This window comes from Rhinolophus sinicus, chromosome 5 (assembly GCF_057876585.1).
Source record: "Rhinolophus sinicus isolate RSI-liver-muscle chromosome 5, RSI-T2T, whole genome shotgun sequence".
NCBI lineage: Eukaryota > Metazoa > Chordata > Mammalia > Chiroptera > Rhinolophidae > Rhinolophus > Rhinolophus sinicus.
Window position 1 is genome coordinate 47,352,674 of NC_142505.1, and position 27,291 is coordinate 47,379,964.

The 27,291-nt window shown below is 41.7% G+C and overlaps 1 protein-coding gene across 1 annotated transcript; it reads right to left on the minus strand.

Moving 5' to 3' along the window:
• Positions 1-203: 203 nt before the first annotated feature.
• On the minus strand, positions 204-18,507 carry WDR82 (WD repeat domain 82). Its single transcript, XM_019724338.3, has 9 exons — positions 18,007-18,507; positions 13,723-13,820; positions 10,788-10,854; positions 6,240-6,339; positions 5,620-5,736; positions 5,243-5,398; positions 4,735-4,804; positions 4,020-4,162; positions 204-3,013 (listed from the first exon to the last, which is right to left on the minus strand). Exons 1-9 carry the CDS (start codon positions 18,165-18,167, stop codon positions 2,984-2,986), a joined length of 942 nt encoding a protein of 313 aa, XP_019579897.1. The 5' UTR covers positions 18,168-18,507; the 3' UTR covers positions 204-2,983.
• Between the last annotated feature and the right edge of the window lie 8,784 nt (positions 18,508-27,291).

Below are 27,291 nucleotides of genomic sequence, written 5' to 3' on the forward strand. Positions count from 1 at the left end.
TCTCACCAGTCCATAGGCCTTAGTCACCAGGGACAGTCAGGGGCAGTCCCAGGGAGACCAATAATCCATCCACATGGTATCACAGCAAGTCCCAGTACGAGCCAGGAGACAACCCATCCTTCCCTCCAAATCTAGGAACCAGGCAAGCAATGCTACAGAAACTCAATGGAAGACTGCAGCCATAAAATTCTGTTTAAGACAGATAACATGGAAAAAATGTTTATATGTTAAGTACAAAAGGGACATAAAATTGTATGTACAGTAGAATAACAACTATGTAAACACTGAAAATCTACACACAGAAATGTCTAGAGGAACATTTAACACCAAAAGATTAACAGTGGTAGCATTTGGGTGGCAAACTGATTCTTTTAAAAATTCCCAAATTTTCCTTAATAAGCTTTAATTATAATTTCAACAGGGAAGTTTTTTCCTAGAAGAAAAATACCCCACTGGCTGGTGGTTGAGAGTGTAGTCTTACTGTCATACAAATTGGTAGCTTTGGCCCTGCCTTTTGAGAGCATGGGGAGCAGCCCCTCCCCCGAGAACGCAAGCACCTGTTCCCACTGAGCATGCTCGCAGCCCCAGCCCTCAGCCTCTCTGGCCCACAGCCTCCTTTCTCCCTTTATTCGGCTTTATTCCCAGCCCCACATCATCTCCAGTCACTTGTAACTGCATCTTTTCCCCTTCCTTCCCAACTCAGGAGCCAGCTCTGCAGCCATAGGTCCCCACAAATAGAGGCCATGCAGTGCATATTTTCAAAGGACATGGTACCTCAGCTTTGGACACATAGGAGCTCAATACAAATCATTTTCCTGCTGACTGGCAAGTCACCTGCTGACAGGTGGCTGCTCTGATTACAGATGTGTTAATTATGCAGCCTCTTGTTAACCCACAGTTCGGAGCACTCTGAAGTTATTGCCCCCATAAATTTTCTACCCTGGAAAACCAGGAGTCGGCACTAACAGCTCAGACCATTTGGCTTCTAAGACCCTCCACTCTGACACAGCAAAGCCAGAGTGGGTGGCACTGCAGAAGCTGCAGATTCTATTCAACATTTGGGAGAGATCCGTGCCCTTGCCCTTCAAGTTTGAGGAACAAGTCCAAAAGTAATTGCTAAAAAATATCTGAAACAAAACAGTAATTGCTAACAATTCACAGCCTATTCCTGCTGAACAGCGGCAATAATGGCTTGCTTACTCCCCTAGCAGCTATGTACTGTTGGGCAAATCATAACCTTGTTGAGTCTGTTTCTGGATCTGCAGAGAATATGATACCTGCTAAAATGTTTGGGAATTCAGTGAAATAACATGCCATTCATCCTGCTCTAAGAAGGCCATGCGGGGGAGGAAGAGGCCAGGAGCCAGCAGCAGCTCATCTCAACCCTGATCAGGACCCCTCCCTCTCCCAAGAGAAGGCAAGGAAAAGAAACAAGAAGGCAGACATACCAGGTAAACAGGAGTGACCTGTAATTGGTAAAGAAGCCTCAGACAAACTGAAAATGCCGTTTTCAGCATCCTGTCCCCAAATACTGCAAGCCAGACACCAAAGGCATGCAAAAGTGACTGTCACATATATAGGCGCAGACAGAGCCATCACCAGGCAAAAAAGGGGGCTAATACTTCAAAGGGCCCCAAAGTGCGGCTTGAGGAACACAAGGGAGTCATCCCAAGACCCTCACTTAGCTGCCATGGGAAAAACAAACACTTGAAGCTTTGCTTCATTCAGTCTTCTGAAGGGAAAAATGTACTAGGGAAGACTCACTAACACTTGTGGCAAACACTATTAGCAAAGATGCAGTCTTTCCCACGGGGCTTCCGGGACTCCATGTCCTTCGGCTGAACTCTGAGAAATGATAGGTATTTTATATATATATATATATATATATATGTGTATATATATATATGCATACATACATATACATATATATGTATGCACATATATATTTAAATGAAGGTATACACACTGTGCTAAAATACAAACAACAGAAATCCCAGGTCATATATAAAAAGGCTAGATATAACATATAACACAGGCCTACAGCCAGCTCGTGGTTGGGAGCTGGGGAAGGGGTGGTATTATGAGTATGTACACAATTTGTGGTGGGCAGGGAAGGCATCAGTGTAAACAACTCAGACTTACTCCACAATACTGGCCCACAGGAAAGTGTGATGTATCTCATGTACAAAAATAGACTCCCACTTTGCTTTTGTACACAACCAAGCTGGGTAGGCACCCAGGAGAACCAAGGGTTTGTCTTGATGATGAGGGACCACACCAGGCTGCTGCTAAACCTCCCAGCCCTAGGAACTCACCTGCTACCCCTCCCTCCCTTGAAGGCTATTGGGCCTTTTCCCACCCAACACCCAGAGCCTCCAACAACTAACTTGCAAGGCTTCCTGACAAGCGAGGTCACTGTGTATCTGTCCCTTTCTAACCCCGAGATACATGAAGACTTATTTTTGCAAATGTTTGGCACCTAAGTAACATGATGGTTGTGGATTGTACCACAATGACACAGGGAGACCCAGTAATAAGACATGCAGGGTGAGGGCGAGGGGCACTGAGCTGCCCTAGCATCTCAAAACCAGAACTGTGGCTTCCCATGCATTTATGGGGGTGGGAGAAGGGATGTGCAGAATTAACAACTTCACCGGCTCCTCAGCAGCAAATACATTCAAAATTGAAGGCGTCTAAAGGGCCCCACTATACCCTAATCATGAGTCTGGAGGAGCTCAGTGCAGTGACAGCTGGAAAATCTGAATCCCGATTGAATCTGCTGCACCAGGAGTCCTTTTGAAGAAGCTCGGCAAAGTAATTTTTTTTCTTTTGAGCAGATGTACAGCACATCCTTGGGAGGGCCATGTGGAAGGATGCTCTCCAGCCCAGTCAAATGATCCAATCCCACTGCCATCTCAGTCCCCTCTGAGTTTTTTCCTGCTGGCCACCCTCGCTGTACAGAAACAGCCGAGGAGCATCAGGGTCAGTCATCAATGGTGGGCAACCAGAAGGCCTGGAAGGAGAACATAAGTCAATTTTTAAAAGCCAAGCCTCTCTCTTAACTGCTGAGGGTTCTCCTTACCCCTTCCCATGGCATCAAGCTGTCCAACCTCAATAATGGAGGTGTTATGGCTGGTGGCAGCCTCCTGACCAACTGACTCTGGCAATCTATGGAGAAATATTCCCCACTCTACATGAAAGTAAGCTGGTTCTGTTTCCCTCCAACACTGTCTACCTTCCACCACAGTGGCCTAGTAGTTAAGGGAAAAAAAGTAGTGCTATCCAAGAGGTGGGGGGTCTGGGTAACCTGACCTCACTGCTAATCTATAGGGTGACCTCAGGCAGGCCCTCTCCTTCCTGAGCTGTAAAAAATGAGAGGGATTGGATTGGATGGTTTTGTTGCATTTTTTTCCTGACACTGTTCTTAGTTTTAAAAAAAGGAGGGGGAGAAAAAGCAATGTATTCTAGGTAAGACAGCACTGAAGTGCCTCATCCCCAAATACCCAGGAAGGTTTAGGAGATGCCGAGAGGAAACTGGAGACTGAGACTCATGATGCTTTGTTCTGCTAGTATTATCTAGGAAGAAACGAGGGCCTAGAGGAAATTCTAAGTGGTGACTTATGATCAGTTAAGAATTTCTGAGGAATTCAGCATACAATGAACAGAAAACTGAAAGGTTGCAGCTACAAAAAGGCTTGTTCAAAGTATTTTAAGAAGCCAAAAAGCTGTAAGTATAGCCCAGGCAGTTTGGGTATAAAACCAGGAGCCAGAGCAAAAACTGCCGTAAGATCTCCCAGGAGCTCAGAGGAGATCCCAGATCACAGAAATAAAGAATAAAAGCAAAAAGACCAGCCCGATCAGAGCTCAGAGGTGACAGAGGGACCCCACCAGTTGAGAAACATGAACTTGGGTGCTTGTAATGCACCTATTTAGAACACAGCTTGCTGTACTCATTGAAACACCCACCACCCAAATGGAAAGGGCCACTCAGTGGAGGACATCTCTCGTTGTTCACATACCATGTTGGAACACGCACTGGCAAAGGTCATGAACTTGGGGTTGAACTGCAAACAGGTAATGGGGCCTGTGTGTTTGCCATCCAACACAGCTACTTTTATACCGCTCTCTCCATTCCAGACATGGATTTTGCCATCCTCTGAACCTAAGAGAATGATCAAGGAAAATACAACAGCTCAAAGCACAATACAAAGACTACAAAGACAAGTGGGAAAGAGACACAGACTGACATCTGGAAAGAGACCAAGTTTCAGGACCTAGCCCTCAGCAGAAATTGAGGGAGAAGCAGTGAGGAAAGGACACTTCGGGAGATTAATCTTAACCCTAGTTATTTGATCCTGGGCATGTCACCTCCCCTCTAACCTCAGTTTTCTCATTTAAAAGAGGACTGAGTATCACTACACTACCACCATCTCGCCATTAAGATGACTGAAAGCAGGGTTACATCGGAAAGTTACTAGTGAAACAGCGCTTGTAGAGCTTAACGCTAATGCTGGTTCAGGGAAGACCTATTAATGCCAATTCCCAGTAAAAACCTGCAAAATCAGGATAGTTTAAAGACACTATACTTTTTACATATTGCGCTATACGAAAATCATAGAACACCCATCAAAAGTATGATAAATAATAATTAGTTAAAACTAACAAAAATAATATGAATAAACAAATGCACAGTATGAGGGAAATACCCCCCCAAGGGGGGTAAAGGAAGCTTACCAATCATAATAAACTGGGAGTCTGGAGTAAACGAGGCCTCCAATGTGACAGCTTTGCTGTTGGCATAACCCTAAGACAAAGCACAATAGTTATGTTATAGCACCTTTAACAGAAACAATTGCCCTAGAAACACTGATCCAACGCGGCACACACATCACCTTCCTTTCTGTGAACCCCTCTCCTCATGCACAGCCCCATCCAGATTGCAAACTTGGTCGCCACCCTTTACAATTCACCCCCTACCCCCAACAACTCCATATTCAAGAGGACAAGAAAATGTTTATGGTCAGGAATTATTTTATATCTAAAAACCAAACTTGGGTCACTGGGTGAGAAGTGAATGTCTTAGAATCCAAGAGAAATAAGTTCATGCGCAGGAAGAAAATGCAAGTCCAGCCTTAATCAGTGAGTCAAGGATAACCACTGGTTTCCACCAACCCGCTAACACAATTCTCAGCCCAGAAGGTATGAGCACGGAAACATCCATGCTCAAATGCTGTCAGCTCACCCCAAACGTGTGCATCACCACTCCTTTAAATGCATCAATGAGCCGGATAAAGCTGCCGTTGGTGGAGATGAGGATGAGTTTGCCATCATTGCTGAACTTAAGTCCTGTCCACTCACAAGTCCGATCATACTGCATCTTAAAGGTCGCAAATGGCCCCTGTAAAAGTAGCAGCCCCAGGCCAAGGCACATCAATAATTCCTGCTGCCAGAGCCAACTCTCCTTCTATCCCTTTAGATTCCTCTTTGACTAGGATAAACAACTGCTCTGACACTAATTAATCTACCACATCGCTCCTCTTCCATAGAAAAGGTTCTTATATGTCCATTTCACCCTTCAACACTTCCATATCAAGATAGCATAAAGATTCAAAGATTTACCTTATCAAAAGAGCGAAGGTCATAAAGTTTGACCATTTCAGAATTGACACCTGCAGCAAAAATTAACCCTTCTGGATCAAAAGAACAAACTGGCTTGCCCTGTAAATGCATGAGTCCCTAGGAAAAAAAAAAAAAAAAACAAGAAAAAAAGTTAATGAACCTAGGATCCTACCACTATAAAAATTATTTTTCCCAGTGAAAACTATAACAAGAAAGTGACACAAATAGGTACCAGCCTACCTACAGAACAGAAAAACTAAAATGAGGCTTTTAAAAAACAGGTCTCCATATAGCTGATTTCAGATCAACCCTAACTGTACAATTTTATAAATACTGAATTAAAATAAAAACAAATCCCTTGAGGCTAAAAGCTATAGCCCAAAGGCTCCAGGAAAACTGTTTTTTTAAAGCAATAAGCCACAGAGCATAATGTAATATGTAACAGATTAGGGCATTTGCTTAACTACCAGCTAACCTACCAGGAAAACAGATTTTCTCCCAAGTTTAAAGACTCAGGATCCCAGAATGGAACCACTGTTATCCCCTTTCCTTAAGAGGGAAAGCGGATGATAGTGCTTACCATAGAAAACACTCAAAGTGTAACTGTAAGGTACCATTACCTGGCAGTTAGGAGACCGGAGATCCCAGAGTCGAATCGTCTTATCAAGAGACCCAGAAATGAAAGTGTCATCCACAGGTGACATGGACAAGGCCACCACCCTGCAATGCATCGAGATAAATAGGAGTTGAAGCAAAACAGTTGCAAAACTTGGATGTGAACTTTAAGCCACTCTACCAGCCTAATCTATACATATCTATTCTCCCCAAATTAACATTTTAAGAAACATACATACACAAGCAATCTGGAATAATCAAAGGTAACTATTATAAGTAAAAAAAACAACTTAAAGCTGCAGCATAAAAATGTATGACTCCAATGCAAATCAAACCACAATGAGATATCACTTCATAACCACTAGTCATAATATCAAGACATTATCAAGATAATTCCACTAGCCATAGTATCACTAGCCATAATATCAAGATAATTCACACAAGTCTCTATAATCCAAGAGATTGAAAAAAAAAAGGAGGTAAGTGTAGAAAGGAGGATGTGGAGAAACTGAACCCTCATACATTGCTGGTGGGAATGTGAAATGATACAGTTGCTTTGGAAAAGTTTTACAGTTCTACAAAAAATTAAAGCTAGAGTTGCTATGTGACACAGAAATTCCAATCCTAGGTATATACCAAGAAAATGAAAATACGTATCCACACAAAAATACACACAAATTCACAGCAGTATTATTCATAACAGCTGAAAATTGAAAATCCAAATATCCACCAACTAAAAATGGATAAACAAAATGTGGTACACATCCATACAATGGAATATTATTCAATAATAAAAAATGAAATACTGATTTATGTTACAACATGCATAAACCTTGGAAACATGGTAAGTGAAAGAAGTCAAACAAAAAAGGCCACACATATTGTCTGATTCCATTTATACAAAATGTCTAGAAGAGGCAAAGCTATAGAGACAGAAAGTAGATTAGTGGTTGCCAGGGGCAGGGCTGAGGGGAAATGGGGGGAGAGGCTGCTAATGGGTATAGGTTTCTCTTTGGGATGACAAAAATGTTCTGGAATTAGATAGTGGTGATGGTTGCCCAACTCTATAAAAACCACTGAACCATATATTTTAAAAGGGTGACTTTAAAAGGGTGAATTTATAGTACTGAACTATACCTCAATTAAAAACAAAAACCATGATTCCTTAACTAGCCGTTTATGCACTATACCAATATTCTAAACCTGAGTGGCAGCGGCATCGCCTGGCGGGTTCAAACAGACTGCTGCGATCCACTCCCAGAACTAAGCCAATAGGTCTGGGCTTAGGTCTGAGAATCTGAGTTTCTAACAAGCTCCTCGGTGATGGTGAGACTGCTGGTTTGGACACTAGACTTAGACACAATTCTGTGCTAATAGCAACTGTATTTCCGATATGGGTCCCTTTTTATGGATATACCATTAAGAATCACTCACTGAAAAACATTTCTTCCAAGGGCTCATCCTGAGCTCTCTTGTCCCTTCTGCTCATGTTCTCGCTCTGTCATGCTGTGCTCTGCCATGCCATCTCCCCAGCCTTTGGGCCTGGCCTGCAGAGAAGGACCACATGTGGATCCACTTTACCTGCCTCTCAGCGCATACCATGGTCCCAAACATGGGGTCCTTGAGGACCGCGGGCTCTGACCCGTGCAGTGCCTGCAATTCTATAGCACCAGCTATGGAGAAAGCCCTTGTGAAAGCAGGCATTCAGGTGGCCCTTCCTTCTGGGTGTTATGTCCAAGTAGTTCCACATTCTGGCTCGGCTGCAAGCACTTCGTAGGTATAGGAGCTGGTATCACAGATGAAGATTACAGAGGAAATGCGCATATTGTACTGTTTCATTTTGACAAAGAAAAATTTGAAGTAAATAAAAAAGGATTAAACTGCACAGCTTATTTATGAATGGATTTTTTTATCTAGAAATAAAGGCAGTTCAAGTTTTAGATGACACTAAAGGGGCTTCAGGAGGCTTTCATTACACTAGAAAGAATTAAAATGTATGCCATGAATAGAAAGTGAGAAAATTTTTTAAAAAAGTTTTTGCCCCCCCCAAAAAAAGGCTTCCAATAAAACTCAGTACTTGCACTAGCTCCTCAACTTAAAAATTTAAAAGATACTGTGAGCCAAAATTTCCTGAAAATGCTGAGGCAATATTGAAACAGATGAGCAGAATGCATACAGACATAAAATTTTATGCCATGGTATTCAAGCAAAAGCTTAGAGTTAGTCTATCTTGGCACAAGGCTATGCTGACAGGTACAAGGAATACAAAAGAAGCTTAACTGTCTAGTCAGGCAACTCCCAGAGAGGGTCAAGGAAGGCTTTCTGGAAGAAGCAGCACCTGTGGCCAACAGGGTTTCAATGGGAGATGCCTTTCCAGAAGGTGCAAGATAGGAAAGTCTGAGTCACATGTTCAGTGAGCCTCAACTAGAGTGGTGGGAGATAACGCTGGGAAAACATGTCAGAGCCAGAAGGAAGAGAACCTAACTCCAAGCGGAAAGAGCAGGCAGATGTGGAGAACCACTAAGGCTTCCTAAGCGAGGCTGTGAAGTGGTCAGAACTGTAATACAGGATGCCGAAGCAGGATGGTGAGGGATAGGGAGATTAATTAGGATTTGACAATAATTCACCTGACAGCATTAAGTCAGAACAGAAGCAAAGAAGAGAATATAGAGGAGAGCGACACCTAAGGTTAAACCGAGGTAGAATCAATAAGACCTAACATCTCAGTGGATGTAAAGGCAGGGGAAAGGGAGTGAACAGATAACATAGGCTTTGAGGCTGGAGAATTGGAAAGGACAGAGATGAAACATCAGGCAGACAGGGAGAAGCTGGCCCAAGGAATATAACGATGGATGGAATGTTGGACCTGTCAGGCAGGATCCCGTTGGATCTGCGTGGATGTGTATAAAACCTATAGGTGGAAGTTGAGTCAGGAAATCATGACAGACATGGACTAAAAATACTGATTTGCAAAGCTATCTGAATAGAGGTAAATGAAATCAGTGGAGATATTTGAGAAAATACCAAAAGGGGGAAAAGCTAGGAGAGAATCTTGTTCACTTTAGAGTCAAAAGGAGAAAGACAGGCCAAGAATAGCTAGAACACAACCAAGATGGGAAAAGTCAGCTGCCAAAAGGGGGAAAAAAAGCTTTACTGAGAGCATGAGCACAAGGGGACAAGGGGGAAAAAAAGCCCAAGGCAATGGATTTTGACTAGAGGCAGCAGGGAAGTAATAAAACAGCTTAAAAAAAGCCCCATGACTCTGGAACTAGATGGAGAGTGGCTTAAAATCGTGAATGAGTGTGAGGAAGTGAAGCTGGGAGTATGCAGATTATTCTTTCATGTTTGACAGTGCAAAGGAGTAGGTGATAGGCTCAAGAAAGAGACTTCAGATAAGGAACACCAAGAAAGTTTGTAGGCAGCAAGGAAAAGTACAGTTAAGGAGATGGAAGCGAGGAGAAAGAGAGAAGCTGGTTTTGTCAAGGAAGAAAGGCTACTTCTTTCTCAAGGAAAGGATTCCCAGGAAGAGAAGAATTTAGGTGGAAGGGATAGAAACTGAAAAGAACTCATTTTGGATGGCTTTGATTTTCTCAAAAAAGGAAAGACAAAGTCATCTACTGAGAATCAGGAAGTAGAGGTTGAATAATTGGGAAGATTGGAAAGAATTCTGAATAACGGCAGTCAACTCTTAATTACAGACAGTACATTTGTGAACACTAATTTGATTATAAACAAGCAAAAACATCTACCTGTCACAAGCCATTCTTTCTGTGGAACTGCACAGTAACCAACAGCTGCCACCTCTTATCTTCACCAACATAGAAATGCCCTGCCCAATCAGAAGTGGGGCAGAAAACAGTGCTGTTGGCCAACCTCCTGCCAGAGTTCTCAACCACTCCAAGCTGGCTTTCGTACATTTGCAAGTGAAAGCAGGAGGAAATAACACCTTCTCCCATGATTAAAGTATCATCCAAGGGAAAAAATGTTTAACATTCAACCAAAACTTGAAAAAATGAGAAAAAATACTGGGGCAATTGGGGTAGGAGAGAGAGAAGCAACCTGCATTACAAAATAGAATGAGGAAACAAGATCCTTGGCTTTCAAAAGTAACAAAGGACAATTATTAATTTTTTTTTTGCATCCTCATTAAGATGTTCTCATAGTTCATGTGGAGCAGGGGCCTGCTAAAATGGGGGCCACCGATACAAGGTTTCATATATGTAAATGATCTTTTCATTAAAGGATATATGATATTTGGGGTTCCTAAATGCTAAGCGTAATTTTTACTACATAGGTTTCCACTGAATATCTTTAATCTACCTTTTTCCTAATTATGTTTTAACTAAGATTTCGGTTTATCTATGAAATCCTCCCCCTGCCTCCACAAGCTCAGTTAATCAAGAGCTGACTGTTGAGCGGGGATTAACAAGAGAAGACTAAGAGGAATGCCAAACAGCAGTGAGGAACTAGCTTTAGTTCACGGATAAAAATCTTTCCATTCTTCTATTGTTTGGGTAAAAGAATAATCTACTTCTGCAACACTTGGGTCTTACCTTTTGCTATGTCCAGGAAAGTATCTGATGTATTTGTTGTCATGCAAGGATAGGTACCGAATAGTATCTGAAAGAAGACAAATAAGGTATGATGGTATCATAGCCTACTATTTTTAAAGGAATTTACTTTGCATTTTCATCTTGAAAAGACAAAGTCGAAGAATTCATTGTTTTCCATAACCCAAGCAAGGTGTGAATAAATACTGGGCATAATTCCAATCCACAGCTGAAGAGTGGGCACTACAGATATGACATAATTCAAAAGCAGAGTTCTTAAGTTGACAGCATATAGAGCAATGTTTAAAATCATTGTTACTACCAATCTTCAGCTTCTGCATACAAGTAGTTACAATGCAACTTGTTCTGTAAATATACCGTCACCCCCTACCCCACACCCCCGCTAAAACCACCACAATAGTTGCAGTGCCCACAGAATGGCAAGCCTTAAAGAAAAACATCTGGCTGCTGAGGATACAGACTCAAAGAATGAAGCAGCCATGCCAAGCTGAGGATCAGGCTGGACTCTGGCATAATATTTCTGGCCAGAGTTCTCTAACACTGTGTGGATGCAACCCTAACCTCACCTGAATGTTAACTGGATATACAATTTACATTAAACTAAACAAAATGGAGAGAAGTAATGTCCTACTACTTCTTTTCTAATTAGCCAACTATCCGCTCGTCCCTTGTACCAGAGAAGTGAGTTAAAAAGAATAATAATAATAATGTAGTAAAAAGAAGTGAGAAAATTGAGTTTAAAAGATCTCAAGACATTTCAAAACCAAACTCATGAACTATACCAAGTCATAGCAGTGAGACTTTTGACAATATCAAAGAAAGGAATAATCATAGAGATTTGTGTTTGGGTAAAATAAGACACTCTTAAAAATCAAATGATTCTATCTGAAAGAGTAAACAAACAAACAAACAAAAATGATGATGGGAAGGGAATGAAGTACCATGAAGAATAGAACTGGAGAGTACTATGCCCCTAAAGACTATGAATAAGGAACAGTTGTGCAGAAAGAGGTTAATAGGAAATGGTGCCAAAATGCAGAAAGGAAAGCACAGAAAGAACATTCTTGGAGGCAAACAGAACACAGGAACAAAGAGGCTGAAAGCACCAAGCCATCCCAGTGGTTCACAGGGGGACTTTCTAATAAGAGGGCATGTAACCTGAGAGAGGGAAAAGGCTACTCTTTGTATGTTCCAAAACTGAATTCTACATGGTTTTCCTTGGAAACATCTTCAAAGTTCTCGAATGACAACTATAAAGTCTTCCTGGTTATTCTACTGCTAGGAACTACTCACCTGCCCTAAGCAGAAAAAGGCTTCCTCCCATTACCTGGTTTCCCAGAGATGAGCAGGGCGACGCCATCCTCTCCGCCCCACTCGGTAGCTGGCGCGCTGTTCCTGGCAAGGCAGTGGCCTGTACAGTTATCTCCTGTACCGGGTGGTATCATAGACCCTCAAACTGTACAAACTACTACCTCAGCCTGGAATCAGGCAAAAGGAAACGAAGCGTTGGAGAACTCTTCAGGATGCACTCGAGACAGGAAAGGCCACATCCTCACAGCAGAGGCCTGGCAGCAAAGCTGCAAGTGCCACACATTTGCCTCATCGTGCACCCCATTTGGACAATCCTCATTTAACCACCCAGAAAAACACCCCAACAGAAGAAATATACCAGTCATGCAGAGGTCAGAGATATGTTTCCTCTGGATCCTAATGTTTTATATTCTTATCCAAAAGCATCAAATGCACGCTTACTTAGATAACCACTTCTGAAATAAAGTCATGGAAAGATGAAATATACTAAAAGTCAAGTACAGGCAGAAAAAGTCAAAAAAAAAAAAAGACCTGCCCACCTGCTCTGAGATAGGCATAGCTAAAATAGCAGTCTAAACAATCTCTGTTGAATGACATTAGAAAAATCTTACTACAAAAAGTGTGTGTGGGGGGGGGGAATCAATAAATCAGTAAGTTAAATGAAAAAAAAAAAAGTCCTAACATGAAAGTGAGTGTTACTACTCAATTACCAAGATGATCTGTCAAGTGAAAATGATTTCTCCCAGGCAAAATGCAAGTAAAAACAGAGGCCATTTATTAGAGAAAGAAATTCACAAGTTTAATTTCTACAAATAATTCTTTAACCTTTAAAGACTTTAGCTTTATTTAAAAGTAAAGGGGAAAGGGATAAAATTCAGATCAAAAAATATCCCCAGAATCAAAGATAACCAAAGTCAGTACGCTATCCTTTATGACTTAGACCATACAAGGTTGGGCATACACCAAAAACTCTTCTAAGATGCCCTAAATTATCATAGCTCACACATTTGTGAAAACTTTTCTGAGATCTCTATATTTTGAACAGGAAGTACTGTTGTTTACCCTTGCTGTGTGTCAAGTATTCTTTCCTTTTATTTGTTCTAAAAGAATTCTTTCAAGTTTCAAGAAGTACAAAGCATAAATACAATTTGTTACTTCCTATTCCCACTTTCTACTCTTTCATACTGTTTCAAGTCCTTCAAAACACTAGTGGCTTGCTTCCAGCATCTCTTCATCATAACAATGTTATTAGCATTGCTAACATCATAGGAAAATACTTAAAGAAACTACCGTGTTTCCCCAAAAAATAAGACCTACCCCAAAAATAAGACCCAGTTAAGATCTCAGCCAAATGGATGCATTTAGTACGTTATGACGATGTTCCAGAAGATGATATGACTGTATTTGAATAAATGTAGGTTGCTATACATGGAAACATAAGACATCCCCTGAAAATAAACCGTAATGGAGCAAAAATTAATATAAGATCCGGTCTTATTTTTGGGGAAACACGGTATAAACAAAATAGATGTAGTCACAAACAATCCGCGAACTATTTAACAAAGGAAACCATAGCCATAACTTCCTAAAAAGAAGGCTCGCTTACCGTCTATTTTGTTAGAGCTGTAAACGACTGTGTTTGCTGCATGAGTGTATCTGATGAGGTCCACGCCATATTTCTTACTGTACAGGGTTCTCTTTGGTCTGGTGAGGAAATGGATAGAGAAAGAAAACCATCAAAATCCTCCATCACCAAAATCTGGGATCTTAATAAAGAGAGAAGCCCTTGAATGATGTGGTAAGGGTGAGGACTCCTGGTAAGCTATAAAACTGGAAAGAAACAAAATTTCTTCCAAAAGGGGAACAAATAGAATCAATCAAGTGCAACAACTTTCACCTCTGAATACCAAATGCCAAGGTTAGGAAGTGGAAGTAAATCTGAGGACTCTATTCAGTCTTTTTATTCCAATGTTCAAAAGTAAGCTTTGCAAAAAGGTACATCTATTGGTAAGAAAGGCACAGAAAACAACATTAAGTTAATACATAACAAAGGGGGATATGGAAAAACGTCAAACCAATGAGGCCGGAACTTTTTCTTAAGCCACTCACTTATTAGGCTCTTTGTTCAAAAAGAAATAATTCATCAAAACTGAAACCTGATGCAAAACTTCCTACTATATATAACCTGCCGTTGCAGAAGCTATCCATCCTCCCTGTCCTAAAGGTCCAGAGCACTTACCGAGCCTTTGGAAAGGCAAGCTTAACTATCCCTAGCAAAACAGTCATCAGTTGTTTTCTTTTTATTTTAATGTAAAATTACACATTTCCAATCTAGAGAATATCAATCCATTCACTGAAGCTCCTTAAATGTTTTCTTCTATAGAAGCTTGAAGATGAAGCTGAAACCAAACTCAAAAACTTACAATGTTCTACATTTCAGCGTAGGAGGATTTCATAAATCCTGTACCAATGTTTACCAAGAATTCCAATTTATGACAAAGACGTTCACCCTGTCAATGCAAAACCCTCTTGGAAAGCAGATGCTAAACAATCAGATAGATGCCTCAAGCAGCTTTATGAAGTCAATCATTTGCAGTTTCAATTTTTGTTAATGTCAGTGAGGCTAAGGGTTTCCCTACAGAAAACTTATTTCCAAACAAGACTTCGCATTCCTAATGCACTGAATGTTCCACATCCTTACCATTACTGAAAAATCAGCTAAAAAGATCAGCTCAAAGGCTACCTTGTTTAGTCCACTGCCCCAGGTTCTGCATTGGGGTTACTGTGTAGTAAAACTAACCAGTGAGGGAGGGAGTGAGTGAGTATGAGCATGTGCACATGTTCTTGCTCTCAAAAGATGAGCTGACTTTGCCTCTACCAGTGGAAAGAAGAGCTTACTTATCCCACTATGTCAGTCTATCTACAACAATGAAGACAGAGCCTAAAGAGCCAATGTTAAAGTGTGTGGAGTAAGGGAAAATTTTTATGTGGCCTATTTGTCTCAAATTTATCAATAACACTAACCTGAGATCTGTTCTTAACAGAAATATTTTACCTCTTATCATTTCCTACTTTGAAAGCAATATCCTAATGTATTACGTCCATTTCAGGTGATCTTTACAAAGCCCAGGAACATTTTTCCACAAATATTTTGGTAAGCTTCTCTCCACTTATGATTCTGGTGATCAAGTATGAATAAATAATATTAAAGCCTTCCTTTGAATAATTCACATCACCTACCACAGATTCATATTCTTTCAAGTTGAAAAAAATCACTCAATGGATAAACTCCATTATAAACTTAAATAAACAGTAAACTAGAAAATATCAAGCATAAAGAACATTGTTTTAGCTACAATATAATGTTAACATTAGTACCATCTAATAAACGTATTATGCCTTACAAGGCAACATTACTTTTCTTCCAATGTTAGTTTGACCTACACTAGTGGCAAATGTTTTCTTATTACCATTCAGGATCATGGACTCCTAAAGGCTAAAAGAGGTCATCTAATATCCAGAGAAGTGATCTGACCAGTCACATACCGTGTTTCCCGGAAAATAAGACCTAGCCAGACAATCAGCTCTAATGCGACTTTTGGAGCAAAAATTAATGTAAGACCTGGTCTTATTTTACTATAATAGACCAGGTATAATATAATACCAGGCCTTATATTAATTTTTGCTCCAAAAGACGCGTTAGAGCTGATAGTCCGGCTAGGTATTATTTTCGGGGAAACACGGTACCTGGTCACAACGACAAACTAGAACTCAGATCTCCTACCAAACCACTCTCCCATCACAGATCACAATGAAACAAGCCCACAATTGATAAAGAGAAAAATTTTAAAAGCATGCCCTATACTATTTTATCAATATTAAATTTCCTAATTTGGATAACTGTGCTCTGGTTATGTAAGAGAATGTCCTTATGTGTTTAGGAAAACCATGTCACCGAGATCTGTGTTTAGGGATAAAGGGGCTTGATAGGTCCAATCTACTCTCTAATAGTTCAGAAAAAAAATGCATACATATAAATACATACATAGAGAATAAGTCAAAGGAAGCAAATGTAGCCAATTACTGGATCATATGCGAGTTCCTTGAAACACTGCTGTAACTCTTAAGTTTGTAATTATGTACAAATGCTATGTCAGTGAATAAACTGCACTATGTCATAAAATTAACATTTTACTTTTAACAAGACAGGACTTCAAGTCACCGTCATCCCTTGCAACAAGTTGAAATTAGGAGACAAACTGAAGAAATGCTATCACAACCTTCATTTCCTTTGAATGAGGGTATACTTCTCCATCCTCAGATTCCAGGGAAACATTCCAATCTGTGCACAAGCACTAAACATTTCAAGTAAGCCAGCTTCAAGTTACTTCTAGCTCCAGGACCCCACAACCCCCCCAAGCTGTATACCTTACTTACTCTCTCTTCCAAGCTGATTCAAGTGGCCAGACAAGGAAATCCATATACTAAATGAGTAACATTGACTCAAATAACTCAGCATAGGTCCAGCTAACAACTCTCTCCCGCCCCAGGACCACCACTATGGGCCATTCTTCCACATACTGCAGGCAGATGCAGAGCCAGTTACGTAATACTCTTTCATAGCCCCAGTGGGGGGAAAAATGGGCAGAACATTATAGCTCAGACCAAAACAGCATTACTTTAGATAACCAAACTTACAAACGAAGAGACAAGTTCCAAAAGAAGTTTATAGGAGACACCAGTTTTGTTTTTTGTTTTTAAGGCAAAAGAACTGGAGAAAGTAGAGAAAAACCCAAAGATTCAAAAATAAGATCTGGAACAAGGCAACAAAATGAAGTCTGACAAAACCAGTAGCCACCGAGTTACATCAAACATCTGCAAACCTGTTTGGGGAAGGTGACTGAAAGGAAATAAAATTTTGCTTAAACCAGCTTCTGCACCGAAGGAGCTCACAATTTAGCAAGGACGTGGAGGAAGTAAGGGTGAGGTGAAGCTGACATGGTCCCCAGGGGAAAAGGGTAAATACTGTGCTTATAAGATTTTCCAGAGATGCAGGTATGGTGGGTATCCAGCACTTGGGGCAATGCAGAAATTTCATGGTCAGACCAGACTTGGAATTAAAGTGTAATTTTTTTTTTTAAGCAGAAGCGGAAACATGAAATTGTTATACGATTCTTTCTTTGTTCTAACGGGAGGTTCACATTCAGGTCGAGCCAAGTTCGTTCGCGTCTGGCAAAAAGGAAAAGTTTCCGATGTTGCTACAAAAGTTCACAATAAGCGTGGGCATTGGGTCTGAGGGAGGAAGAGCATGATTTGAAACAGAAAGGAAAGGACACGGGACCCAAAGAGGCACAACAAATAAATCCTGACAGCTAAGAACTGCAACCCACGCGGCCTTCCGGCAGAAAGACCGCGGGAAGCAAAGGGGCAGGGGTTGGGCGGAGTGCCAGGGCTGAATTGAGGTCACCGAGGAGAAGGCACAGAGAGCAAGCTGACGCTGTTTGATGAAGCAGGAGAGCAGCCTCTGCGGTTCTGCGCGGAGGGCAAAGCCGATCCGCACCTTTTGGAGTCCGAGCAGTGGAAAAGCTACCAGCTGGGGCCAGGGTGGGCGGGTCGGGCGCTTAAAGGTCAAGGTCAAGGTGGAGTTGGGCAAAAGATGCAGAAGTGCTCTCAGAGGAGACCAAAGACACACAAAATATTAATGCTATCATTAGTCGTTTTTTAAAAGGCCTCCTGGACATCTCTGGAGTGCAAGAGTGGAAGCGGCCTTGGCAGGAGCGAGCACAAAATAGGCGGGGGGCCGGAGTCGGGGAGGGGAGCTGGCCGCGGGGCGAACCACGAGAGGGAGGGAGGGACTCAGACCCGGGCCCGGGGCCACCGCCGCACTCACTTGCCCTCCTGGCAGTCATAGAGCACGATGGAGTCGTCGTCGCTGCTCGAGATGACCGTCTCGCCGTTCGGGCTGAAGTCGAAGCAGTTAATCTTGTCCGAGTTCTCGCGGAACACCTTGGCGACGCGGAAGCTCCGCAGCACGCTGTCGGTCAGCTTCATGGCGGCAGCTGCTGGAAGCAGCAGCGGCGGAGCAGGGTTGGGGCGGGGCCCCGCGGCGAACGGGCGGGCGAACGGGCGGGCTGCTGAAGGGCCGACCCGGGCGGGGCGGGCGCCGCGCCGGCGACGAGCTGGAAGGCGGCCGACAATCAGGCCGCCTCCTCCTCTCCCTCCTACGGCCCGTGCAATATTCTTCTGCCTGACTGTGAGGCCTTGTCTACCGAGCCTCCTCACAGTCGCCTCAGGCACAACCCAAGCGACGCCCGCTCATTGTGTCCGCCATCTTGGGGCGACAAGCAGAAGCCTAGGGCGAGGAGCCGCATCGCGGCGCAAGCCGGGAAAGAGGGCGGAGCGGGAACGGCGGCGCGAGGCGGGGAGGAGGGGCGGTGACGTCAGCACGGCAGCGTGGAGTGGAGTGGCGGGATGGCCACTGGCTGTGGGGAGGAAGGGGGTGGGGATGCCCACGACCTCCTCCGTGGGCGGGAAGACCGCTGGTGCCTGGGAGCCGTGGGCCTTTGTGCGGGTAGCAGCCCCACTAGAGGCTCGGGCGCGTCCTCTGCAGAGGCCCCATCCGCAGTTTACCCGGAAGCAGGTCCTGCGGGGATCCGCCAAACCCCTCCAGGGGTCAGTCAGTGAACCCATCAGCTGGCAGGCAGGCTTTAACCGCAAATCCACGTGTCCTGAGCGGGAAGTGACTATCAAAGTAGCAGTCTCATATCAGTTTGTGTCTCCCCACAATGTCAGGCTTTATTAGAATGGATCTAGTCATGGATCTAATCTTACCTAGTCGGTTTACCACGGGCATTAACCAAGGCTCTAGCCAGAGGATGGCCTCCGATAGTAAAGGTAGGGTGATTTCACACAAGAGGGTCACACAGGTTTGCAAACAATAAGGTTAGGCAAGGTGAACAGAGTCTTACAAAAGAAGGATGAGAAAGAGTCGTGCTCAGTGAGAGTCCCTGCGGTGCTGGAGTGCAGAGCCTCCACGTCAGGCCGGGCTTGTGAGATGGTCAGGAGGGAAGACTTCAAGCGCTCTATCTGGGGGGAGTGCAGATGAGGCTGTCAGCTGTTAAGGCCTGAGCGATGAGCTGTCAGCCTGTTTTTATGCTCAAGACTGGGTGCCGTGCACCCATCTGCAGTCCAGTAAAGCTCATCTGCAGTCAGATAAAACGGTCCAGGTGGTCACACTCCATTCTGCGTCTGGAGTTACCTGGTTAGGGCCTTCGCTGGGTACACCTTTCATGTGACGCTCTGGCATGACAGTCACTTTGTGACTGACACAACTATCAGAGTCATAATGCTCTACACATCATGACAGAGTCAACATAGTTTCAATTTCTGTATTTTTTTATTGGTATATAATATACGGTAGACAGCAAAAATTTTTAGTGGATCAATTTTTTTCATTTGGATATACGCGGTGTAATTAAAAGATATGGTGACTGTTTAAATAAAAAAATGTATTACAGTAAAAGACACACTGCCATTAGTCCCCCTCAAAATAACCACCCTCACTTCGAATACACTGATCCCATCGTTCTTGCCACTTTCTGAAGCAGTTCTGGAAGTCCTTTTTCCTGAGTGTCTACTTCATTGTCCATCATGACAACATTCCATGTCACACATCGCTTCTGGTACAGCAATTTCTGTCAAATAAAAACATTGCGGTGTGTCCTCATCCACCTTATTCACCGGATCTGGCACTGTACAACTTCTGGCTCTTCCCCAAAGTCAAAATGACCGTGAAAGGAAAACATTTTTTAATCAATTCAGTCCATCGAGGCAGCCACGACAGCGCAACTAAAGACAGGCACGAAAGAGGACTTCCAGAACTGCTTCAGAAAATGGCAAGAATGATGGGATAAGTGTGTTCGAAGTAAGGGAGAGTATTTTGAGGGGGATTAATGGCAATGTGTCTTTTACCATAACAGATTTTTTAAATTTAAACATTCAAAAAATAAATAAAAATTTTAAAAAAATTTTTAAATATTTTAAAAAATAAACCTTCACTGTATTTTTTAATCACACCTCGTACACCCATGTGACCACCAGGCAGAACTTCAAGCCTTCTTTTAAAACTTTAATTGATACATAACATAAAGTGCATACAGTGAACAAATTTTAAGTGTTCCACACATTTTTATAAACACTCATCTAAGTTTTCAAATGTATTTACAGCTCCGAAATTCAGCATCAATTACAAAGAAATTTTTAAGAGGGAAAATTGTCTCCTCATTCAACAAAATACAGTTTTAAATTCTCCTGAGTTCTTCCTCCTTATTTATATATCTACATAAATCATTTTCTCCTTCTTTAGTATTATATAGACCACAATTTTCCATGTTCGAGGTATAATTTATGTAGAGTAAAAATTGGCCTTTTTAATCAATAGTTCTAACACTCATATACAGTTGTGCAACCACCACCACATTCAAGGTATAGAACAGTTTCATTACCCTCTTTATAGTCAACGAAATTGTTTCAATGGTTCCTAGTAAGGGATTTATTTGCCTTAAAGGAAGGAAAGTTGATCCCTAACAAAAGAAAGCAACATCTAATCACAAAATAGGTACCAAGAACCCTGGCTTTAACTTTCTGTGCAAGGAGTTAAACTCGGTGCAACCCATGAGTGTTCATAGATCTCTAACTTGTGCTGCAGCTTCTCAAAAGTTTAATTGCCTGGGGTCTCCAACAATGAAGATGGAGCCTATTTACTTTGTTTCACTAAATTGCAGTGGCTAAAGAGGAAGAAAAATGAAGAGGAAAGACTGTGAAACATTTTAATCACTGATATTATGAAGATGTGCTATCCAGAGATCCAGATATAATCTGGATAATGCTAAAAACAAAACAAAAACCCTGGGACAGGTGGGGTCCTTCCAGAAAGAACTAGGGCTGTGTCCCATCCTCTGGGTAAAGAAAAGGTAAAGATCCCTACACATAAAAACAAGTTATTGGAAACATTTGCGATATTGCTCCCTGGCATATGTTGTCAATTTGGCTCAAATAAACTCTTATAAAAATTCTCTACAGATTTGGACGTTTCTTTACATCAACATTTACTTGGCATATTATAGCAGGATTCCAAAGAAGCCCACCCAGAATCACTCTGTGGACCCTAGCTAGGGCCCATTGTGCCCCACCAGTTCCCCGCTTCACATCCAGTGAACTTGGGTGAGTTTCTCTCAGAATTGTGGGCTTCCTTGCTTTAAGGAGCAGGCCACAACTTTATTTGAGCTGGTCTTGGAAATTCTTCGAGGTGGATAAGGGTTGAGATAACCCAGGGAAAGGGGAAATGTGAGTTGCTGCTTTTAATCTCGACTTATTAATTAGATTGCTTACTGAGAGTCTGTGACAAAATCTTTGCTGGGTAAATGAGAGACTGAACTGTCTAGCTCCGAGAGAAAGGACACTTGCTTCCCCAACTGGAATAGCCAATAGGATGATGATAGTTGTTCAGATCCCCAAATCTGGAGTGACAGAGAGGGGCTCCTGAGTCATCCAGTGCAGTACAGTACTATAGATAATCGCAGAGAAGCTGGGAGGAGCCCCAGGGAGAAGAAAAGGGCACCCTGGAACAAGTGCATCCCAAGAGAGAGGCCGGGGAGAGGGGCGCATGCCTAGGAAAGCAACAGGGTTCTGGTGGCATCTGCTAAGCTCTCACTGGCCCTTGCTCAGGTATTCTTAGGTGACTAAGAACCTCCATGGGGTGTCTAAGGAAAATTTTCCTCTAGGGCGTGAAGCAGCCCTATAGGGATATCTATGGCATGTGGCTCATCTGCAGATGTGCATGGAAGGGCTGGGTTTCCCTAGAAGTTTGTTCAGATTCTACAGATCTCAACATTAACATGCAAAATCATGCCTCCCAGGCCAACACGGCCCACCACAGTTAGCCTCCTATTTATAACTAAGATGGCCAAGATGAGGGTCTTTTGATACTTCTAAATTAATCTTTTGTGAGCACAATTAGAAAAAGCCAGCTACAAAATTAGGCAGAATTTAATTGGTCTCTCAAAGCTTCAAAAAGAGGATTTAGATAAATGGGTTAACCCATGATGTTGTTTTGGTGTCAACCCAATTTTTTGAAGTATTCAAAATGGCTGTCTTTATTTTAAAAGGGGGAAGGTCATTTGGAACTTGACTTGTAAATTGTAAATGCCTCCAAAACAAAAATTGTATACAACTAGCCTCTGTTTGTGTCTGTTTGTATATGTCTATATATGAATGTTATAAATGAGAGATAATTTTCTACCTCCAGATGGTATTGTTTAAATTAATTTAAAGGCAAGCACTTATAAGAATTGGGTATCTAAAATTCTCAGAAATATAGAAACTAACTCAAATGATTTTCAAGTTCACGTGATCTAACATTAATTATCAGTGAATAAAAGCTAACAAGTTTATTGGTTTAAGAAAAACAGACATGTCTCTATTTTGCCTGGGTTTTACAAAAATATGTCCATGTTAACAATTGACCTTTATGTCTGTGAAAAATATTTCTAGAGATTATAAAATGTCCAAGCTAAAGAATGCTAATTGATTACTTCTTAGTTTTTATTAGACATTAAGATTTTAAGGGTTAAAAATCTCAATATATGTAGCTAAACTTCTAGGGTATAGTGTATGGGTAAACAAAGGCTGTAAATTAAATGATTAATCGGGGCTGTGGGAAACCTGAGATGGCCACTTGGTTCTTCTCTGCACCTTGGCTCTACATTTTTCAGTTTTTACATTTCTTCATGCATCACAGTGGACTGAAGCTGGATTTAGATGAAGGAATCATGAGCTGACATTATTGAAAGGAGACATCTTACTCTATTGCCAAGGTCTGACAGAGTCACTCAAGAAAATGTCAAGTTGGTAACCTCTTCCTTCACAGCAAACTCACAGGAGACATGTCTTTAGATATTATTTATTGGAAAGGACACCAAATAAAAGACACTTTCCAGCCTCACTGGAGACCCTATAACTATGAATGGACATCTACCCCTGTCTACAGACATCAAAGACTCCTTCCTCTAGGGTGAGAAGTTGATGACATCAGAGGTAGAAAGCTATCCCAAAGACATGGGATAGCTTATACCTATGGATTGATACTAAACTCAGAATCCATTTTGTTTGATTGTCATTACTTGTCTGCTAATGATATTAGTCATAATAATAGTTAGACTTATTCTTTGGGTTTTTCTATATAGCACAATGTTTATGATTACTAAACATGTATAAGGTAACTTGTTAATATTCTTTTTATGGCTTATATAAATGTTATAGTAGAAGCCAAAAACAGAAAAATGAGACAGAGGCAAACCTCAGATCATGATAGTTCACTGGATAGAAATGATACAGTGCTTCATAATAAAGGCCATAAGACCTGACTGCCTTCCATTTACCTGCCCTTCCTGTTTGGGGAAAATTCTACCTCAACTCAGATCCCATGGTTACAGTATTGCCCCATCCCCAGTGGTCAAGAAGACAACCTCAATACAGAGAACTCCTAGGAATGCGACTTCCTAGCACTGTGAGACCACACTATCCAACCAAAAGGTTGGTCATCAATGCGTCCTTCAGATTGATTTATGATCAAAATGGATGAAAAATAAGGGGTTCTATGGAAAGTAACCTCACAGGGTGATCTGATCATAAATTCCTAACTGGTCAGGTCATGATAGGTAGTCATGCCCCAGGCATATAACTTTTTAGTTAAAGTATTCTCTTTGCCTTAAGCAAGCTCTGTCCATTGTTTTTGTGCATCTAGGTTAACACATCTTTGAAATAAGCTGTAACCACCCTCAAGAGAGCACATAATCTTGTTAACTATCCTGTAACCCAATCCCTGCCTTGCTTTTTCCCCCCAACTCCATGTAATTTTCCTTGCATTCCCTCCTTAATTTCAAATGTATAAAAAAAAGCTGTAAAACTTATTCTCTGGAGCATTTGAGATCTCACTCCCTGGCATATGTCCTCAGTTTGACTTAAATAAGCTCTTATAAAAAATTTTTTTAAAAAGAAAAAGTTGTCCTCTGAGGGGAGAGGGCAAGATCCTGGCTAAGTCTGGGCTGCAATTTGCCTCCTGACAAAGAGCAGAGCTTCTGGCTACAATTTGTTCTGGGGTTTGGAAAAAGCCTGAGTGAAACCCAAGTGGATGGCAACTTTCCAGAACACTCACTTCCCTGCAATTCCTGCTTCTTTATTTTACAGGCTAGAAAGGCTGCTTTGAATAGTTAGATGGCAACAAGGACAGAGGGTACCGTGTCCTGGAAATGTTGGAAAGTGAAACACCCAGTGAGATATGGTATTTTGGACCCTTTTAACCTAAAATATAACCACAGAAACAGCCATAACCTACTGAATGTTTTCAGCCAAAAGAAATCTTTGCAGGGTATCTTTCATGTTTTGTGCTTCCTGTAACTTTCCCAGATTTCACTAGTAAGACCAAAGCTCTCTTCCAAGACTTGACTTCCTGAATTATTTTTGGAATGGAAAAAGTCATTTTTTCATATTTTAAGAGTGTCCTGAAATGATTCAGCCTGTTTCACATTCTCTCTGTTTCACATTCCTAACCTGGCTCCCTGCCCTGTTATAGTGAGACTCTCCTAGCTTCCAGTCCAACAGTGCCTTGAAAGCTGGATTTTAAAAAGTAACCCAGAAAGGCTGGCTCGAGTGGAGGGAGTGGATGGAAGGGAAAGATTGCAGTCAGAAGTGAATCAGATTGCCTTAAAGAGCATCAGACTTAATTTTTTATTTGTCCATGTTACTAAACCATGTTACTAAACTTTTTTTTTTTGCAGGGAGGGGCAGAATATTGGGGAACAGTGTGTTTTTTCCAGGACCCATCAGCTCCAAGTCAAGTCATTGTCCTTCAATCTAGTTATGGAGGGCGCAGCTCAATTCCAAGTGTAGTCGCGATTTCAATCTTAGTTGCAGGGGGTGCAGCCCACCATACCATGGTGAGAATCAAACCTTTGAAACTGCAACCTTGTTGTTAAGAGCTCAGAGCTGGCGCTCTAATCAACTGAGCCATCCAGCTGCCCCATGTTACTAAACTCTTAAATCATCATTTCATATATTCACTTAGTTTTTCACACAAGTAAATACACGTCCATTGCAGAAAAACTAAAGTACAAATAAGTGAGACAGGTTAGTTAGTATAATTGCTAGTTAGATGGGGGGAGGGGGGGTCCCTGGTGGAATAAACAAAAAACTGCCATATCCTAAAACTCCAGGTTTTGAAATCACTCCTTCGCTCCAGGACATAATGTAACAAGGCCTTGAGGTTAATCATAAAATTCCTTTTGGCCTGACAAACAGAGCAGATCTGATAGATAAGAGTGGGTTACTTTGCTAATTCCTTCAGAATGGGCCAGCAGAACAAACCTGGTAGACGAATTTCATTAGAAGGCGCCAGTTCCCTTCTTCAATCAGCTCCATTTCCCCAAACAGGCAAGGGAAGGTATAAAAGTAAAAGCCTTTTGTCACAGTCACTGGGCACCCCCATTCGGGAACCCTTCCCACTCGGGAGTTGCAACCTCTTCTCCTGCCTCTAATAAACTATCCTCTTTTTAAAATTTTTTTTCTCTCCCTGGTCTGTGTCCATTCTTCAGTCTATGAGACAAGATCCCGGCCTACACCCAGAAACTGCCAGCAGATCCAACATCACCTTCATCATAAGTAATAATAATAATAAAAAAACAGTGTCACGAAATAGCTACTATTACATTTGTTTTTATTATGGTAAAACATATATAACATAAATTTTGCCATTTTGATGTAGAACTTTTCAGATTTTTCCCCTGAAATCTATTTTAATGGGTTCATAATACATTATGAACCCATACATACAATATAACCTACCCTTTTCATATAATACTGTGAACATCATCTAGCTCAATAAACACAGAACTACACAATTGTTTTGAATGGCTACACACAACTCCACCATGTGTTTGTAAAGTAACTTTTTTCACATATTATCCAAAGTCAAGCCAGAGTCTGGCTCAACATATATTGTTACTTGAAGAAATGAATTTAGCCAGATAGTTGATTGGCCCTTCCCCCCCCCCCCCCATTTTTTCTCCTTTTTTCAGAAAAGACTTTTGTTTTAGAGCAGTTGTAGGTTCACAGCAAAATTAAGAGGAAAGTACAGAGCTTTCCCATACACCCACTGCCCCCACACATGCATGGCCTCCCCCAATATCAACATCTAACACTGGAGGGGTACATTTGTTACAATAGATGAATCTACATTGACACATCATAATTACCCTAAGTCCATAGTTTGCATTAGGGTTCACTCTTGGCTTTTATACCTTCTATGTGTTTGGACAAATGTATAATGACAGGTATCCCTCATTATGGTATCATACTGAGGATTTATTTTCACAGCCCTAAAAATCCTCTGTGCTCCTGTTCATCCCTCCTGCTCCCCCAACCGCTGGCAACTAGTGCTCTTTTTCCACTGTCTCCATAGTTTTGCCTTTTCCAGAATGTCATATAGTTGGAATCATACAGTATAAATATACTTTAAAAACTGTGCTTATCCAACACTTGAGATTATTATCTCTATTTCACAGATGTGAAAATGGGGGCCTAGATAGGTATTCCAGTGAGACAGTTTAGTTAGTATAATTGCTAGGTAAATAGGGACGTCTCTGGTGGAATAAAGAAAAGACAGCCATATCCTAAAACTTCAGGTTTTGAAATCACTCCTTCGCTCCAGGACATAATGTAATAAGGCCTTGAGGTTAATCATAAAATTCCTTTTGGCCTGACAAATGGAGCAGATCTGATAGATAAAGAGTGGGTTACTTTGCTAATTCCTTTAGGATGGGCAAGCACAACAAACCTGGTAGACAAATTTCATTAGAAAGTGCCAGTTCCCTTCTTCAAACAGTTCCCTTCTCCAATCAGCTCCCCTTCCCCAAATAGACAAAAGGAAGGTATAAAAGTAAGAGCTTTTGCCTCAGTCACAGGGACCCCCTCCCGCTCGGGAGCTGCATCTTCTTCTCCTGCCTTTAATAAACTATCCTCTTTTTAAAACTTTTTGCCTCTCCCTGGTCCGCGTTTCCATTCTTCGGCTTCAAGAAACACGATCCCGGCCCATACTCAGAAACTGTCGGCAGATCCAACA

Bases quoted from the DNA above. Each gene is read 5' to 3' on its own strand.
- WDR82 (XM_019724338.3), bottom strand. From the start codon at position 18,167: ATGAAGCTGACCGACAGCGTGCTGCGGAGCTTCCGCGTCGCCAAGGTG. The intron at 10,855-13,722 runs GTAAGCGAGCCT...GTCTTCTTTCAG, and splicing joins CAGCTCTAACAAAATAGACG to ATACTATTCGGTACCTATCC. The intron at 4,163-4,734 runs GTAAGCTTCCTT...TCATTCTCTTAG, and splicing joins CTCCCAGTTTATTATGATTG to GTTCAGAGGATGGCAAAATC.